Source organism: Rousettus aegyptiacus, unplaced genomic scaffold, assembly GCF_014176215.1.
Source record: "Rousettus aegyptiacus isolate mRouAeg1 unplaced genomic scaffold, mRouAeg1.p scaffold_m13_p_12, whole genome shotgun sequence".
Classification (NCBI taxonomy): Eukaryota; Metazoa; Chordata; class Mammalia; order Chiroptera; family Pteropodidae; genus Rousettus; species Rousettus aegyptiacus.
The window spans coordinates 17053762-17071748 of NW_023416287.1; the positions used below are offsets into that span (position 1 = coordinate 17053762).

Below are 17987 nucleotides of genomic sequence, written 5' to 3' on the forward strand. Positions count from 1 at the left end.
GAAACAAATTTAGAAATTCAGAAAATAGAAAAATAATACCTATAATCCTGCTACCTAGAGCTACCCTTATTCTTCTATATTTATTTCTAGTTTTTACTTTATATTCTGGTTATTGAAAGAGTACATGCTCATATTTGAATATTTGGAAAGCACAGAGAATTAGAATTAAAAAATATAGCTAGAGAAAAAACTCATAGTCCTGTGACCCAAGGATAACCATGTTAATGTTTAGTGTTGAGATATGTGTCTGTATGTGTATAATTTTTATTAAAATAATTAATTTAAATTGATTTGATTGGTCACATTGGTGGATATACAATTCGTATCCCCCTTTCTGACTTAACGTTAGAACATGATCTCATTTCCCTGTTACTCATAAAAATTTCTAATGGCTGCCTATTATTTCATCATGTCTGTATCATGACTTAACTACTTCATTATTTTTGGAAATCAGATTGCTAGAATATGTTCAATTCACTGAACATTTGGGGGCATACATTTTATATACACTTTGGTTTTTTTCTTAGATGGATTCTTGGAATGAGCATATTTAAGGCTCTTGACATATCTTGTCAAATTGCCTTTCACTTCCACCAGAAGGGTACTCAGTAAATATTAATGGAGAGTGAAAAGCTGCTGTCTACCAGGATATATCATTTCTGTAGAAGAGGCTGGTAATGGAGAGAACTCACAAGAAAGGCGTTCTTGTTCCTAGGATAACCCAGGCATGGCCAAGGGCTGAGTAATTCCATGCTGGCTAGCTAATTGGAGTAACTCTTTAGAGGACTGATTTATAGAACCCAACTGTGAGGACTGGTTTTTAGTACCATAATTCAAATGTACATATTTGACTGGCCTCTTCTAAAGGGTTTTAAACAGCTTTAAACTCTTGCCAATCACTTGGTGAATGGGCATTGTTACAAAATTAGAATTAAGTAAAATAAATATCCCGAAAGTTCCCTTCATAGAAAAGAAGTGTTTGAAGAGAACTGAGATTGACTACCTGCTGCAATTGTGATTGTGATCTTGATCTGTTCTGTGTTCCTCCCCTGGCCTTGAAGAATGTGAATGTGGTCCTCATCTACCTTTCAACCACTGCCTCTCTTTGTATACCCCACCAGGAAAACTAGAATTATTGCTGGCCTGCCCTCTTGCTTTTTGCCTTTCATTTCTGATGACTTTTGTTTATAGTTCCTCCCCTTGTGATACCTTCCACCCTTTTGTTGTTGGTTTTTGAGGGAGGTGGGGGAGGTTAATGTAGGTGACTTTCTCATTTTGGGGAGAAGAAAAGAATCTTAGAGAGAAAGCTTAGTTTTTTATTTTGTTTTGTTCGTAGTTTAATCACTACCCCCAATCTCAGTTCCCTTTTTCCCTGTCACGAGAGAGCTTATTTTTCTGACAACCTCTGTCCCATCATGGGCTTGATGTTTGCCAACTGCTCAAATTCACATCATTCCAGCTTAGCAGCCTCACTGCAAAGAGAAGATCTTTACCTGTAATTCTAGGGAAAAGGTCAGGAGAGGATTCTTATTGGCTTATTAGCACATGTGTGTATGGGTCATATGTATGTCCTGAACCATTTGAATTGGCCAGACCTGGGCCCTTTCCTACCTGGACTTTCCTCAGAGTCCATGTTCTGAAGGTGTTCTGAGCTGTTGTGTGTAGGTTAAATACTCATTCATTCTCTTTCTCCTCATTGTTATCTAAGGCTATATGAAGAAGATATTGGAGTTGGCTTTGAAGAAGAAAAGAGAGAGTTTTTGTTGACATATTGCAAAAGCAGCTTTCAAATGAAGAGCATGATTTGTGAGAAGGCTTGAGAGTTATGGGTGGTTGAAAAGTAAAAGTAAGGGTTGATTGAAAGTGTTGATTAAACTGGGCTGAAAGATGTAAGAGGGAAGAGGGAAGAGAACCGAGGCTAGAGACAGAGAAAATGTATTACAGAATTTTAAAAAGGGAAATGTGTTCTTACTGATAGGCAAAAGGCTAAATAATTGTGGAGGCCGATCTTTTACTAGGTGGTTAAATAAGATTATACAAATGAACTTTATACCACTACATAGAGGTAGGATAATCGTGGAGATATTAAATCAAAAATATAATATATAATATAGTAAAATATATAATAATAAAAGCTATACTACCAAGACTCATACAGTAATCTGCTTATACTAGAAACAATAAAATTTCATACTAATAAAAATGTGGACATTTTCAAGAGTATGTTTTCATATAAGTTTACCTCAATTGTTTCAGACTGGCCAGGGAGAAAAAGAAGCACTAACAGATATGAAGTGATCAAAATTTGAATTCAGAGATATGAAAAGTCAGATTATGTAATTCTGGTGACAGTACATTTAGCTGAAGAAAAAAAGGTAAAAGTGGATTATTATCAAATAATGGTAATATCCTAAACTCTTAAATTCTTTAAAAAAGTCTTAAACTACTTCTTTGATTCAGAGGAAGGCAGTCCAGGATGGAAAAGTGTGTCAGGAACCAATATGATTTCAAGTTCTTTTATAAGCCTGGAGAATAAAATGATCAAGTACATAGCCTTGGATATGGTAAATAATCAGAAAGTATTGGAAAAAAATCTGTGATGAGAGCCTATTAACACTACCTCGGGCTGTGCCCTTTGAGCACAAACACTCATTGTGTAGTCACACCCTCTAGAATGCTAGGATGCAGGGTGAGGTAATTGGAAGAAACAGCTGTGAAACAGATGATAGTTGACTAAAACAGAAAGGTGGCAGCAGCTTTACCCTCTCCCAGTGGCCTAATCATTGAATCAGCTCTGTAGCCAGGGTCTCTGCATACACATCTCTAGATGGAGTCTTCTTCAAGCTCTTCACACACAGGGTTACAAAGGATATATTTAGAAATCCATATGGAGGTGAGTGTCTCCTTTCTTCCCATATTCTTTATTCTGCTAAAAACATTTATATTTACATACTTTGAAATGAAGAGAAACTGTGTAAGACACTAACAACCAAGGGTTGCTCCAAATAGGGAAACAGGATTGAATAGAGCCCAGGGCTCTTGGCCCTTTGATACTTTGGTCATTACACAATTTGAGGTTATATTATGGAAGGTAGGAGCTGAGATCTCCCTAAAAAGTTGAAATTTTGTAAGCCAATTTCAACTCTGAGTTTCAGGCCACCTGAAATCCGATGAAATGAATGACAAAGTAATTACTTTGCCCTATTCCCTCATCTACTTTTAACATGTTCTCTTTTACCCCATCTGTTACATCTCCCTTTTCATTATCATCCTCCTGAACTTCCTTACAGCTCAGTATCCCTAACTGCCATATACACTATCCCCATCAATTACCTGGCCTTAGGAGGTTCTGCTAACATTAGGGCCAAAGTAAACCGGTTTTTCCCTCAGGTCTCAGTAGCACAGCTAAGGCCTAGGTGGAATATTAAGCAAGTCTCTGCTGAAGGTTTGGATATGACAGAAGGAATTCTCCAGCAACTACATTGTCAAGATGACAACTTGTTGGACATCATCTCCAGTTTGGGTTCTCCTGTAGTGTCATTCATCTGGCCGGGGCTGGTTTCTCTCTCTTCCTATTTATCCTTTATCTCAAGAAGTAAAACATGAGAAAGAACAAAGCTTCCTTGTGTTGCCTTCCCAAATCTGTCACCTCCCAGGAGGAAACAAGTCCTAAAGTTAGTTTACATTCCTCCTTCTCCAAGTTTTTATGCTTTAAATATGTGTAAACATACATATCTATATATAGATATACATAAACATATCTATATAGTGTTGCTTTTTTAAAAATGTAGATAATACACATTATCTACGTATTATATACATATCCTGCATTTCTATGTAGCATTGTGTTTTCAAGATTTTATGTATTAATGCTTCTAGCTCTAGTTAATTCATTTTTATCTGTATTTTGTTATATTATTATGTCATAATTCAGTTATCAATTTCCCTATTGGTGAATATTTAGGCTATTTCCAATTATTTCGACACTATAAGTAAGGCTGCAGTGTACATCACTGGTAGTAGGGGTTCAATAAATAGTTGTTTAATGAATGAGCCTGGTAGTGGTTGAGGGCTTCCTCAATAAGTCTGACATTGCTACAAGACATATGCTCATACAGTAACAAGAATTTGTCTTTATAGTCCTCCCATCCAAACCCTGTATTTTATTTCATATCCAGTTCATGATAACTGATTCTCTCCATTTCTTCCCATTTTCAAGCCTTTGAATAGGATGTATCAGTAATAGAGAATAGCAGAAATTTTGAGTCATTTGTGATTTAATAGAGATATCTGCTCTAGCCTGTGATTTGAAATATACCGATGGTCAAAGGCTTAGCCTAAGATTGTTCTGTGTCCCACATCAGAAAAGAAATGAGGACTCTGATGAGTTATAGGAAATTAAGTTGAAAGCCCTTTGCCTTTGTTGGGATTCTTATTGATATAGCTAATCTTATCTACTATAAGACTTTCTAAAATAGATATGGATGATTTTGTCATCAAAAGTTCACTAAGCTACGCATAATTTTTTTATTTTTGAGAAATACAGATTTTGAAGGAAATTAGAATAAATCTCAATTAACTTGTTTACAGTCTTTTTCTTTTGTACCCAACCACTCTTAGTGCTGGTTTTAGCAGCTCTGATTGCATCTTGTTTCAGCTTTGTTCATTTCCTGAGCTCTGCTCTGACCTGTAAACTTTATCCATTGCTTTTGTTAGGATCCTTTGAGGTGCAGGGAACAGACCTACCAAAGTTAGCTTAAACCGGTGGCAATCCAGGGATGTCTCAAATTAAGCTAGAACCAGGAATCAGAGCAGCGGAAATGCCTACCATAATATAAGCTGCTGAGGATGGAATCTCTTTGTTGCATTTACTAATTCTCAGGGAAGGAAGCTGATCCAGCATGGACCAGATGCCCACCTGACTCCAGTAAGCTGTGGCCATTAGGTTACAGTTCATAAACATGACAGCCAAAGAGCCACTGCTGTAATGTATAGGTGACACAGAAGAGCAGCTCCCAGGAAAGGGGAGAGATTTTAGGCATACACACCATAGGTGTCTACTGAACTTATCAGTTGCTGAACATGTGTTTAAAGGCTCTGAAGCCTCCAGCTTTTTACCCAGCAACTCTATATCTTCTGCTTCCTTTGCTTTTCTTTCCCCAGGTCTTACTTGCTCTTTACTCAACTTATGATCTCCTTTCAGTAGCCAGTTGCAAATATATTCTCAACAGATCTCTAATTTCCCCCACGTATGAAAGTGAGTTTTGTAGATAAGAAGAAATTTTCTCCCCCTCATTTATTTGTCTAGAAGGAATTAGAAAGTAGGAATATTCTGCATAATATAACATCTCTCTGGTATGCTGATAGTTCAATGATGTATCCTGCCCCAGCTGGTGGAAAATAGCAGTGAATCAGGTAATGTGAAACTTCAGCAATCTGAGAAGTCCATTCTGCCTTTGCTGAGACCTTACATTCTCTCATTACAGGAACATGACATAGAAACAACTCATGGTATGGTCCACGTCACTATAAGAGGCCTTCCGAAGGGAAACAGACCAGTTATTCTCACATATCATGACATTGGCCTCAATCGTATGTATTTGATTTTATACCTTTTTATTAGAATACCTAATCTTTGTATATTAAAAAAAAGCACACGTAAGAGATCCTAGTATTCTAATAGAACGTAAGTTTTCTCCTTTCTTCCTTAATAGTCCATCTTCTTTGCTACATATGTTAATGGCAGGATTAAAGTTCCTGTGAAGTGGGCAGGAGAATACATTTGGGGGATACTGGAATTAAATCTCACCTGTGTGTCATGTTTGCAAAAGGACCGAAGGTTATATAATGAACTGGTTAAGAAAGTAGAACTGAAATCATTTTTTCTTAAGTCTATGCTACTTTGGTTTTGCATATTCCAGATTAGAAAATCCAGGGTTTGTAATTAACTTTATATTAAACTCTTCAGTGAATTGGTAAAAGTACTCTTGCTATAGCTTGTCATCAGTGACTTTAAGTGGACTTTTCTAGACGGTAGTTAAAGATTCTGGCCCTTGCCACAGGCACATGGAGTCTGTATACTAGTACTTTCTTGCATGCTTCTCTCCTTTCAGAGGTGATCTGCGTTTAAAGCTACAGTCTAGTGCTAGAGCTTGTATAGCCTAAGAAGTAATTTAAACAGTTATAGTAACAGGGTAACAATTGAAGCAGCAGCCCTTTCTTGCACCCCAACAATTTTTCCAAGAGACAGTCTTTCACATGGTAAATGTAAGCAGCCCAAGATACTCGCTCTAGCCAGGTTTGTGGGATATAGTCAGTGTCTCTATGTCAGGTAAGGGAATAAAGTACATGGAAAAATGACAGTATTTTGTGCAACGCTTGGGTTGGTTTCTACTTTATAGATATTGTGTGGCATTAAGAATTAGTTGTTGTTTTCAGGTCATTGAGATGTCTGGTATTCAGCCTTTAGGGCAGCTTGAATCAGACAGATTGTTCAGACACTTCAGTGTAGTGGGACAGTGATTAAAAGGTAGTGAAAGAGGATGATACAGAATTGATAGACTGGAAGAAAATTGGGGAGAAATGGAGAGACTGTGACTTATTCATATTTTTCCTCTTGCAGATAAATCCTGTTTCAATGCATTCTTTAACTTTGAGGACATGCAAGAGATCACCCAGCACTTTGCTGTCTGTCATGTGGATGCCCCAGGGCAACAGGAAGGTGCACCCTCTTTCCCAACAGGGTAAGGCCAGAAGCAAGATCTGGGAAGACATGCACTCAGAAGAGCAAATGACTGAGTCCAGTGGGAGAAGTAATGTGTGCTTCCCTTCCCAGCTGATGTTATGTAACCTACAGTTGTAGGTATCAACCAACCATTCTTATATTTCCTCTACTTGCTCTGAGAGGACTGTTATGTACAATCGTCATTTTTGTGTTCCTCCCTGAAACGCCCAATACCTAGGCCCAGACTCGTCCCTCTGAGCTGCCTTGTCAGGTAGAGGTGCATTTTTACTGGACTTAAGAGCTCTTGGCCTCATCCTAAACCTGCTTTGTGTGGCAGAGCCAATCTCCCCAGCTCTTCCCTGCACAGTATAATTATTGAGAAGACCTTGAAGGAGGAGTGAAAACAAACTCTACAATGCTAATTCTTCCCCTCTGCCTTTACTCATCTCCAGAACTACCTTTACTAGTGACTGCCATTAAATAGAACATTGCAGACAAATAATGGCCAACACTTATATAGTACTTAAGCAATATTCCTAACACTTTTTAAAATACTTTACATGTATTAAGGTTTACTATTATTCTCATTTTACAAGCGAGGAACTGAGGCCCAGAGATATTAAGTTGGCCAAGGTTCCATAACAAATAAGCAGCAGAGCTGGGATTTTAACTCAGGCAGTCAGGCTCCAGAATCCATGTATTGACTATGTCCAAGCTATTGTGTCTCTCAAACATAAATCGGCCAATGAGTAGTTTATCCAACGAGACTTAGATGCCATTTCCTTTGTCTGTGCATGAATGGCTCAAGAGCGCTTCATCTCTTAGAGTGCTTCAAGTAGAGGCAGGCTGGCTTCCCTGTCAGATGTAGAGCAGATCCTACATCATATATAGGAGGTTGTCTTAAGACCCTTTCTATCTTTAATTCTGTAATCTCTGTGGGTACTCCCTACTTTTCTTGGATTCCTAGTCTAAATACATTCCTGGGCTTGCTTGACCTTTTAGGATTAATAGTTCATAAATTCAAAGGCCATAAGGTAACTGTGTTATCCTACGCCTAAGTAAACAAATACTATTCATAATGAGGAGCTCAGAATTTGTGATTATGCTTAAGTCCCATAAAGCCCAATATGCTAAGCTTTGTTTACTTTTGCACTTAGCTGCCTAAATATAAGCAGCGGGCCAAGAGCTACTTCCTGAGTTGATTCTTTCTGTTGGAAGTTTACTGAGCCTGAAACCCAACTGACATGATTGTCAGAGATTTGGAATCTGAGAGAGAACCATATTACCTGTTTTTTTCAAATGGCATCCTTTAGTCTGAGAGACTGTTCATAGAAACATGTAGTTTCTTTTATTTTCTTCTTAGCATGGCAGTCGTAAATAGTTGCACAACATGCCACAATCATTTCCAGACTGCACATCACCTCTTTGAGCCTTTGGTAAAGGGAATGCTTTTATCTAAGAACTCTATACTTTTCTAGCTGTTCTTGTAGTTGAGAAATGTGGGTACATTCTAATTCCGGAGGTATTCTTCTGGATTTCAGGTACCAGTACCCCACAATGGATGAGCTGGCTGAAATGCTGCCACCTGTTCTTACCCACTTATGGTAGGTTCATTCTGCAGTTGTTTCATAAAGTGTTTATGGACTTTCTAGGGGATGTGATGGTGAGAAAACAGAATAGTCACTGCCTCCATGAAGCTTATGTCTTAGGGAAATAATTAACAAGTAAGCAAATAATCACAACTAAAGTGCTATAGAAGAAATCAGTGGGGGAATGATAAAGAATTAGGGCAGGAGGTACATAGGTAAGGCTAGTCAGGGAATGCCTTTCTAAGAAGGTGGCTTCTAGTCTAACACTTGGAGGATAAAAAAGAGCACCTAGACAGAGAGCCAGAGCAAGAGGAGTCCAGACAGAAGGAGTAGTATGTCCAAAAATCCTCGACCAGACGAACAAGTGGGAGAAAGGTGTGGGGTGAAATTCAAGAAATAGACGAGAACCAGATTATATAGGTCTCACAGATCGGGTAAGAATTTGAGATTTTATTCAAAAGAAAAAAAAATAACAAAGGCTTTTAAGCAGGTACATGATATCCAATTTAATCTTTTAAAATGACCATTCCAAATATGTAAATTGAACATCAATAAAACTGTTTACAATTTTTTAAAAAGGATTACTCTTGCTGTAGAGAGAACGGGTTGGAGAGGAGTAGAAGAAAAAAAGTAGGGAGACCAGTTAAACTATTATAATAGTCAGGCAAGAGGTACCAAATACTGTCATGGGAATGGAGTGAAGTAATGGAGGCAGATGGAAATATTTTGATGGTAGGCTCTATAGGACTTGATGTTGTGTTAGACATGGAGGTGATCGGAGAGAGATCTCAAGAATGATTTGCAGGTTTTAGTGATACTTCATTTAACCTTAAAACCAACTTAGAAGTAGGCGATTATATCTTTATTTTATAGGTAGGGAATCAAGGCTCAGAAAATTAAAGAAACTTAACGAAATTCTATATTTGGTAAGCATCAGAGCCAGGATTTGAACCCCACTGTGTTCTTTCTATTATGTCATGCTACCTCCAAATGAGTTCACCTTATCAATGTTCGTGTGTTTCATTCACAGTGTGAAAAGCATCATTGGGATTGGAGTCGGGGCTGGAGCTTACATCCTCAGCAAATTTGCAGTAAGTACATGGTGGATTAGTCTCAACACCTTTGAGCTACTGCCTAGATCACAGCTCTTACTGCTGTGTTAAGTGACCAGATACTATTGTGGGTCTATGTCAGTTTTAAAATAATTCTATCAGTTCCAGATATAGGTTTGAATAAAGCCTTGCTTTATACTTACGGTACCTGAAAAATTACAAATGAGGGCTGTACCTCATCAATAAAAAGTAATTCTTAGAGAATACTTACAATGGAATTTTATACAGCCATTAAAATTTTGTAAGAAGAGCTTGTAATGATGAGATTGACATGTACTAAAATGTTAACCAAGTTAGAATACAGATTCACCTAAAGTTTGTCTTAGGCATAGGAAAGGAGTAGAATGAAATTTACTAAAATATTACCAGGGATTGATATTGTGTGGTAAGATAATATGAAATTTTATTTTCTGCCTTTTATAATTTCTCTGTTTATTAAATTTTATGTAGTGAGCATAATCAATGTAATCAGAGTAGGGGAAATAAGCTAGAAAGTTTTGAGTTTATACAGAAATGTTCCAATTGATTTTTATTTAAGGAACTTTTTTTCAAATGCCTCCTGATTGATAGGACAGTCTTCTGGGTGTGGTGTCACTTAATCATGTGGCTTCAAAAAAAAAACCTTAAGAAGCCCCTTTGGGAACAAAGGTATATGAGTATGAAATAGCCAGTTTAAGCCTCAGCAGCCCTTACGTCAAGTGGTTCCAAGGGCACTTCCCCAGCGGGAAGACCCACAATGAGCTAAACAGCTGCAGAGATACCAGGTGCCTTCCTCGCCTGCAGAGATAAAAAACATGTCTCCCCAAGAGATCCTAGCAAGGAAAGATCATAACAATTAACAAACTAGTTTTCCAGATGCTAAGTCAGATTTAAAGAGCTATTTTTTGTATATTCTTCCTAGCACCTCTCTGAAGTCTTACTTTCAAATGAGGCATTAAGGCATAGTAAGAATTAGTTAAACCATGTTCCAATATTTTTAGAAGAACATTGAGAGTGGAACTTTCATACTGTTGTCTTTGTCTCTGATTTCAGCTCAATCATCCAGAACTTGTTGAAGGCCTTGTGCTCATTAATGTTGACCCATGTGCTAAAGGCTGGATTGACTGGGCAGCTTCCAAAGTAAGCACCAAATAGTATTCATTGGCTCATCTCTAGGTCCTTTCTCAGAAAGGCTTATCTGTTTTTTTGTTTTTTGTTTTTTTTTTTTTTTTTAATTTCATTGAGGGATATGCAGTTAAGGGCAAGAGATATACAGCTTGATGAATGTTTACATTTGTAATCACCACCCAGTTGATATACAGAATATTTCCAATTCTGTTCTTAATTAATACTTCCTTTCCTTCCCAGAAATAACCATTATTCTGACTTCTGTCACCATAGACTGGTTTTATCTATTCTTAAACTTCATATAGTTTGAATAATAGAATATGTATTCTTTTATCTATAGTTTTTTGATTCATCATTGTCTGTGTCATTGATGTGTGTAACAGTAGCTCTTTTTACTTGTTTAGTATATTGTGTGAATACCAGGTGCCTTCCTCGCCTGTAGAGATAAAAAACATGTCTCCCGAAGAGATCCTCGCAAGGAAAGATCATAACAATTAACAAACTAGTTAACTGAGTGGTTAGATGGTTATTATAAATAAAGATCCTATGCACATTCTTTTACCTGTATTTCAGTAGGCAAACACATTTTCTTAATTTTCTATTATAAGCATTATTGATTGCTTTCATAATTATTTTAAAATATTAAAATATTTCACCTACCAGCAGACCAGATTCTAAAAAATGTATCCATTTCTCCCCACATTTGAGTTCTGGAGAAATGTTGTATGCCCTTGCTTTGAATGAAATATATTAACAATGCTATTTCCAGATGCCGTGGAGATTCTTTTTTATAATCTGACTTATTTAAAATTTATTCTGATTTCTGTCTAGCATGAGTACATTAAAACTTACCTGAACATTCTCAATAATGTGTAACAACCTAATCCAATTATAAAACTTTAGAATAACCTTATAAGTATTAAACATGAAATGAGATTGGTTTTTAATTCTAATTATTTTTAATTTATAATCTGTGGATCATTGATCACCCATGTGAAGATTCCTGGACTTCTTTCTTCCTTAAACTTCCGGGGACTATGTGATCCTATTCCACCCATATCCAAGAATGTCCCCCTCATCTCTTCTCCATCCCCAGTTCAGTACTTCACCTCTGATCCAAGTCGTAATTTAGCATAAAACAAACAAAAAAGGCTTAAGAGGACTCAACAAAGTTTGAGTTGGAAATTTTTCTGAAAATAGACTAATCTACAGATTTACACAGATTGCTGCATTTATTAGACTGTGATCTGCATCATTCTGAAGTGGGAAAATTAAGAGAAAAATGTTTGAAATGCAGTAACATTCTGTAAACATAGCAGTTTCCTCCCACTCCCTGAAATGAAGATAGCAAAAAGTAGACAAAGAAAAAATTTTGTTTTTGTCTCTTGGATAGCTTGGAAATGCTTATAAGTTGATTCTTATCCATAAATACAGTACAGATGCAGAAATACAGGCAGGAATGAAGTAACTAATAGCTATGACTTTTTGGTCTCAAATTTTCAAAGAAGTTGTGGCCCCATTTTTTCCAGCTGCCTATTTCAAAGCAGGCTATGTTATTACCCTGGAAGCAAAACTTCATTTTTTTCTGACTTGTTTCTTGTTCTCATGTCTTTGGAAACTACTATCTCAGGAAAATATGTGACATTGAGTTGTGTTTTTATTTATTGAAGGATAGCATATATACAGTAAAATACATTAGTCTTAATGGACAGCTTGATAATTTTGTACGTATACTTAGTCCCTTGACACAAAGTTTTATCTTTTTAGATCTCAGGTTTGACAACCAATGTTGTGGACATTATTTTGGCTCATCACTTTGGGCAGGTAAGTGCCTATTCCAAGCAGGAGAGCTATGTTTATTGGTTTGCATGCAAAGAAGGGGTTTATCTCAGGAAAGAAGAGGTGCCTTAGAATTCACCTGATCCTAGTGGGTAATACTTTCAGTGCCGTATGAGGTGCATATGGCCCAGGAAAGGCCAGTCTTAGGGGAGAAGCATTAACTCAATGCCACGTGGCTCTTGGCATTTGTAGAGAGATGAAAGAAGGCATCATCCCCACCCCTACCCCTACCCCATACACACACCTGTTCCCTGTAAGCAGCATGCCATATGTTACTGTTTGACAACATCACGTGCCTCACTAAACATCATTAGAGCCAAAATGAGGTCTAGGAAAGGCTTCACAGAAACATAAATTTCACAGAAAAAAAAAAAAACAAAAAACAAGAAATGTTAACACTAAAAGAACCTTAGAGATTATCCTATTCAATCTCCATGTTTTACTGGTGAGGAAACTGAAGTCTACAGAGAAAGAGACAGTTTATATGGATAATTTTGGGTGAGAGAGGGGATCCCAGTCCTATTTTCAAAGAGAAAGTCAATTGGATAATACAGTTCTGACACCAGTTACCACCAAGCAATTCTTGGACATCAGCTGGGTGTCCTACAGTTCAACTCAATTATACTATGTACCCAGTGGAGATATTGTCAGATCTCACAGGTTAAAGGCTCAGTCCTACAAGACTATGCCACTTCAGATACCAGTCACAAGTTCAGGTTGTCACCTGTGCTTCTGACAGACCAGCTGTATGTATATCATAGGTTTCAACAACCCCCTTTTTGGGTTTGATTAATTTGCTCAAACAGCTCACAAAACTCTGAAACATTTTCGTACTAGGCTACCCATTTATTTCAAAAGGATATAACTCCGGATTAGTCAGAGGGAAGAGAAGCGTAGGACAAGGTATGTGAAAAGGGGTGTGGAGCTTCCGTGCCTTCTTCAGAGTATGCCTCTGTCCCAGAACCTCCACGTATTCACAAACCTGGAATCTCTCCAAGCCGTATAACTTTCAGGTTTTTATAGAGGCTTCATAGTCACAATTAATGAAATCATTGGCTATTGGCTTTTGAACTCAGTCTCCAGCCCCTCCCCTCTCCTTAGAGGTCAGAGAGTGGGAGTGAAAATTCCAATCCTCTAATCACTTGACTGGTTTCCCTGGCAACCAGCCCTATTCAGAAATCTTTTAGGGGCTTTCCAAAAGCCACCTCATTAACAAGACAACTTTATTGTTCACTTCCAAAATTCCTAGGGCTTTAGGATCTCTGTGCCAGAAACGAAATATAGACCAAATATATATTTATTATAAATCCCAGTATCTCATGTGACTTATGAAGGAGCGAGGGAATAAATGAGCAGTGAGGTTGGAGAGCTGTGAGAAGATGAGAATAAATAAGTAGGAGTAAAGTGCACTCAACTGTAGTCTGTGTGTTGGGAGGAGAGTGGTAGGTGGTGAGGAAACTAGCATTTACTGAGCACTCGTTATGTATAAAGCACTTTGACAAGTATTTCAAATTCAGATATTTTTCACGTGGTTCTATTAGACTATTTTCAAGGAGAAACTGGGGGCCAGAGAGGCCACATAACCTTGCCACCATTATCCAGATTGCAAGTGGTTTGAATCCAGGTCAGACTAACTCCAAAGTTCAGTCTTTTATTTAGATTATATTTTATTGAATTTAACAAATTCACATGTTTTAGAGTAGAGATGTTCTACAGGACTTAATACAAAGAATCTGCCACCCTCCCCATTTCTTGCTTCTTAGAGATAACCACTTTAATTCTTTTAGCTATTTTGGATTTTGCCTCCTTATTGCTCTCTCTTTAATTGAGGTATAATTTACATAAAGGGCAAAAATCAAAAATGCATCCCAGTGACCTTTAATGTACATGTATTCTCATGTACCTACCACAAAAGCTAGATATAGAACATTTCCATCACCCTAAAAAGGTTCCCTTGTACCTTTTCCTACTCTCTAATCCCCCTCCCCAAACAAGGTATTTACTGTTATATTACCTGTAAAGGCTGGTTTGCATGTTCTTGAACTACATATATATAGAATCACATAGTGTACATTCTTCTGGATCTGGCTTCTTTTTCAAAATATTGTCTTTGAGACTCATCCATGTCATTCTATGTATTAGTTCATTCTTTTTATTACTGTATAGCAGTGAATTGTGTTAATATACCTATGAATATTTGAGTTATTTCCAGGTTTGGTTTGGGAGGGTTTTTTTTTGGGGGGGGGGTGTTTGTTTATTTGTTTTACTATTATGAATAAAGCTGCTATGAATGTTCTCATACATGTCTTTTTGGATATATGCACTCAATTCTCTTTGCCTACTTCTAAATACGCTTACATGTAAAGATGTTTCTACTTGTTACGTTTTTAGTTGTAGGTATTATCTGTTGGCATTCCATTATGGAAAATGATTTTTCTCTATCCCTAATACACACTCGACCCCATGACACACATTTGTGGTTTCCACCACTCCACCTTTCCAATGTAACATAATTTGGATTAGATAAATTTCCAGCATTTCCACTATTGTTCTATGTAAATGTTATTCAAATCTGTGCCGTGACTGCTTTCTTTTGTACATTTCTTTTTTGCCAGCTGATAGTGTTAGAATTTATAAAGGATACTGGAGGAACAGTGCAAGGTGACAGTGGAAAGAAGACACTTTCTTTCCAGATTTTGGCTCCTTTTTTTAAAAATGTAGCCCTGGGCTTCGCATACAGGCCTGGTAACACTCAACTCAGCAGCCCTCAGGTCACACTTTCCCCGTCCTGTGGGCTGTTTCTGTACAGCCCCGTCAGGAGACAGAAAGCACATACTTTGAGCAGAGGAAATTTAAAATAAAATATTGTTAACTAGTAGAAGGTAGTTAACTTCTCAAAGTGGTAAAAGAGGACTCTGAGGGGCCCAACTGACTTAGTTGATCCCCCACCACCAAGCCCAAGAGCCTGGCTTGTTTGAAGATGTGGTTCTCACAGAAAATAGCCAACCAGTAGCAAAGAAACCTGCCAGAGTGCGAGGGCCATAACTGGTCCATAGAGCCACTTACCAGATGAGGGAGATATTTGTCTAAAATAAGGTCTGAGCTGCTACAGAAGCTGCATTTGGCTGCGGGGAGTATGGGCTAAGGGTGCAGCAGCAGCTGGTTCATGAAGATTCCTGACACTTGAGCCACTGGCTCCTGTGCTAAATTTTTTAAAAGGAGTGGCAAAGGGAAAGTGTTTACGCAGTTTAGCTCCTGTTTTATAAGGAAGGTACATCTGAGGCTGGGAAACCAGAGATTGAAAGCACAGGAGCTTTCCCCAAATAGCTACTGCTCCCTGGCTGGCTGACCATATTTAATGAGAGTGGATCGTTAAAAGGCCTGTGGGTACCACGTGAGGCTTATTGCTATGGGCAGTCAGAACCAGCCATTTCTTTGGGAAACCCCTAATGTCAACATTTTTAGATCCTTTCTGTGGGACTAGTCAGATTCGCCAGGTAAATTTTGAGATTGTATACCAGACATTAGTATTCTTGGACCCAAATGCCTGAGAGCCTCAACATTCGGGCTTTAAACTTACACTTAACCTTTCTGTTTCTGTATGGTATATCTACTGACATCTGAGTCTGTGATCTCCCAGATTAAAGACCTTGTGTTTTATCATTTCCAGAGAATAAGCCTAAATACAATTAATTTTTGTAAATTGATCTTATATCCTTCAACCTTGCTGAACTAATTGATTAGCTCTAATGGTTTTTGTGGATTCGTTAGAATGTTCTATATACAAGATCATGTCTTCTGCAAATAGACATAGTTTTACTTCTTCCTTTCCAGTCTGGATACCTTTTATTTCTTTTCTTGCCTAAACATGACTTTCCAGGTCCTGGCTAGAACCTCTGCCTCTGATACTGTGTTGAATAGAAGTGATGAGAGTGGACGCATCTTTGTCTTGTTTCTGATTTTAAGTAAAGGAAGTTCTCTTCCTGGTTTATTGAGTACTCTTATCATGAAAATGTGTTGAATTCTGTCAAGTGCTTTTTCTTTATTGAGATGTATGTGTGACTTTTGTTCTTTTTCAATGTGGTATATTACTTTTTTTGTTTCGTATGTTGAACCAACCTTGCATCCTGGGATAAATCCCACTTGCTCATGATTGCTAGTATTAAGGATTTTTGTGTCTGTATTCAGAAGGGATATTAATTTGTAATTTTCTTATGATGTCCTTGGTTTGGGTATAAAGGTTATACTTGGCCACTTAGAATGAATTGAGAAATATTCTCTCTTATTTTTTGTAAGAATTTGGGAAGGATTGTTGTTGATTCTTCTTTAAATGTTTAGTAGAATTCAATTGAAGCCATCTGGGCCAAAGCTTTTTTTTGTGGAAAGTTTTTATGTTGCTAATTTAACCTCATTACTCATTATGGATCTATTCAGATTTTTAAATTTCTTCTTGAGATACTTTATTTTTTTTAATATTTTATTTTTTTATTTTTCCCTTCCTCCCTTCACCCTCCCTTCTGGTAACTACTAGTCCATTGTCCATGTCCATGAGTCTTCTTGAGGTACTTTATAGGTAACTTGTGTCTTGCTAGGACTTTTTCCATTTCTTCTAGGTTATCTTATTGGTTGACATGCAGTTATTCATAATATTCCCTTTATCTTTATTTCTGTAAAGCTGATGGTAATGTCTTCTTTTTCATTCCTGTTTTTAGTAATTTGAATCTTGTCTCTATTTTTCTTGGTCAATCTAGCTGACCAAGTTTTCGTTTTACATATTTCTCTCTATTCTTTTTCTATTCTCTATTTCACTTATTTCCACTAGAGTCATTATTGTTTGCTTTCTTCTGCTTGCTTTAAGTTTGCTCTGGGCCTTTTGAGCCACACTTCTCTTGCTCAGGCCTACTTCCATGTCTGGAAGTGTACTTTCCCTTCTAATAAAACTTTTCTTTTCTACTGTTAAAAAAAAAAAGGTTTGCTCTGATTTTTCTAGTTTCTTAAGGTGGAAAGCTAGTTATGGATATAAGATCTTTTTTATACAAGTATTTGCAGCTACAAATTTTCTCTATACACTACTTTAGCTGCATCCACTATGTTTGGATATTTTTATTTGTCTCAAAGTATTTTTTAATTTCCTTGTGATTTCTTCTTTGACCCATTAGTTATTTAGGAGTATATTATTTAATTTCTCAAATTACCTTCTGTTATTAATTTCTAATTTCATTTCATTGTGGTCAGAAGATACACTTAATATTTCATTCCTTTTCAAATTTATTGAGGCTTATTTTATGTCCTAACTTATGGTCCTAAAGAATGTTCTGTGTACACCATGAGAAGACTATGTTCACCCTGCTGCTCTTAAGTGGAGTATTCTATAACTGTCTGTTAGGTTTGGTAGTTTATAGTGTTCAATTCTTCTATTTCCTTCTTCTGCTCATCATTCTATCCATAATTGAAAGTGGGATATTAAAGTTCCCAACTATTACTGTTGACATTGTCTGTTTCTCTTTTAATTCTGTTTGGTTTTGCTTCATGTATTTTAATTGTTACTAAACTAATCTTCCCTTGTTAGCCCCATCTTTACCCTCTGCTTTGAGAGAACTGGTGCCAACAATTCTT

General features: G+C 37.1%; 1 protein-coding gene across 2 annotated transcripts in view; it reads left to right on the forward strand.

Annotated features, from left to right (window-relative positions):
- NDRG3 (NDRG family member 3) overlaps positions 1-17987 on the forward strand; it is a 57462-nt gene that overhangs the window by 25462 nt on the left and 14013 nt on the right. For both annotated transcript variants that reach the window (XM_016148315.2, XM_036229441.1), the window contains 6 exons: positions 5487-5592; positions 6623-6743; positions 8266-8328; positions 9344-9404; positions 10458-10544; positions 12300-12356. In XM_016148315.2, the coding sequence (XP_016003801.1) occupies positions 5487-5592; positions 6623-6743; positions 8266-8328; positions 9344-9404; positions 10458-10544; positions 12300-12356 (495 nt within the window). The remainder of the gene's footprint in view (positions 1-5486; positions 5593-6622; positions 6744-8265; positions 8329-9343; positions 9405-10457; positions 10545-12299; positions 12357-17987) is intronic.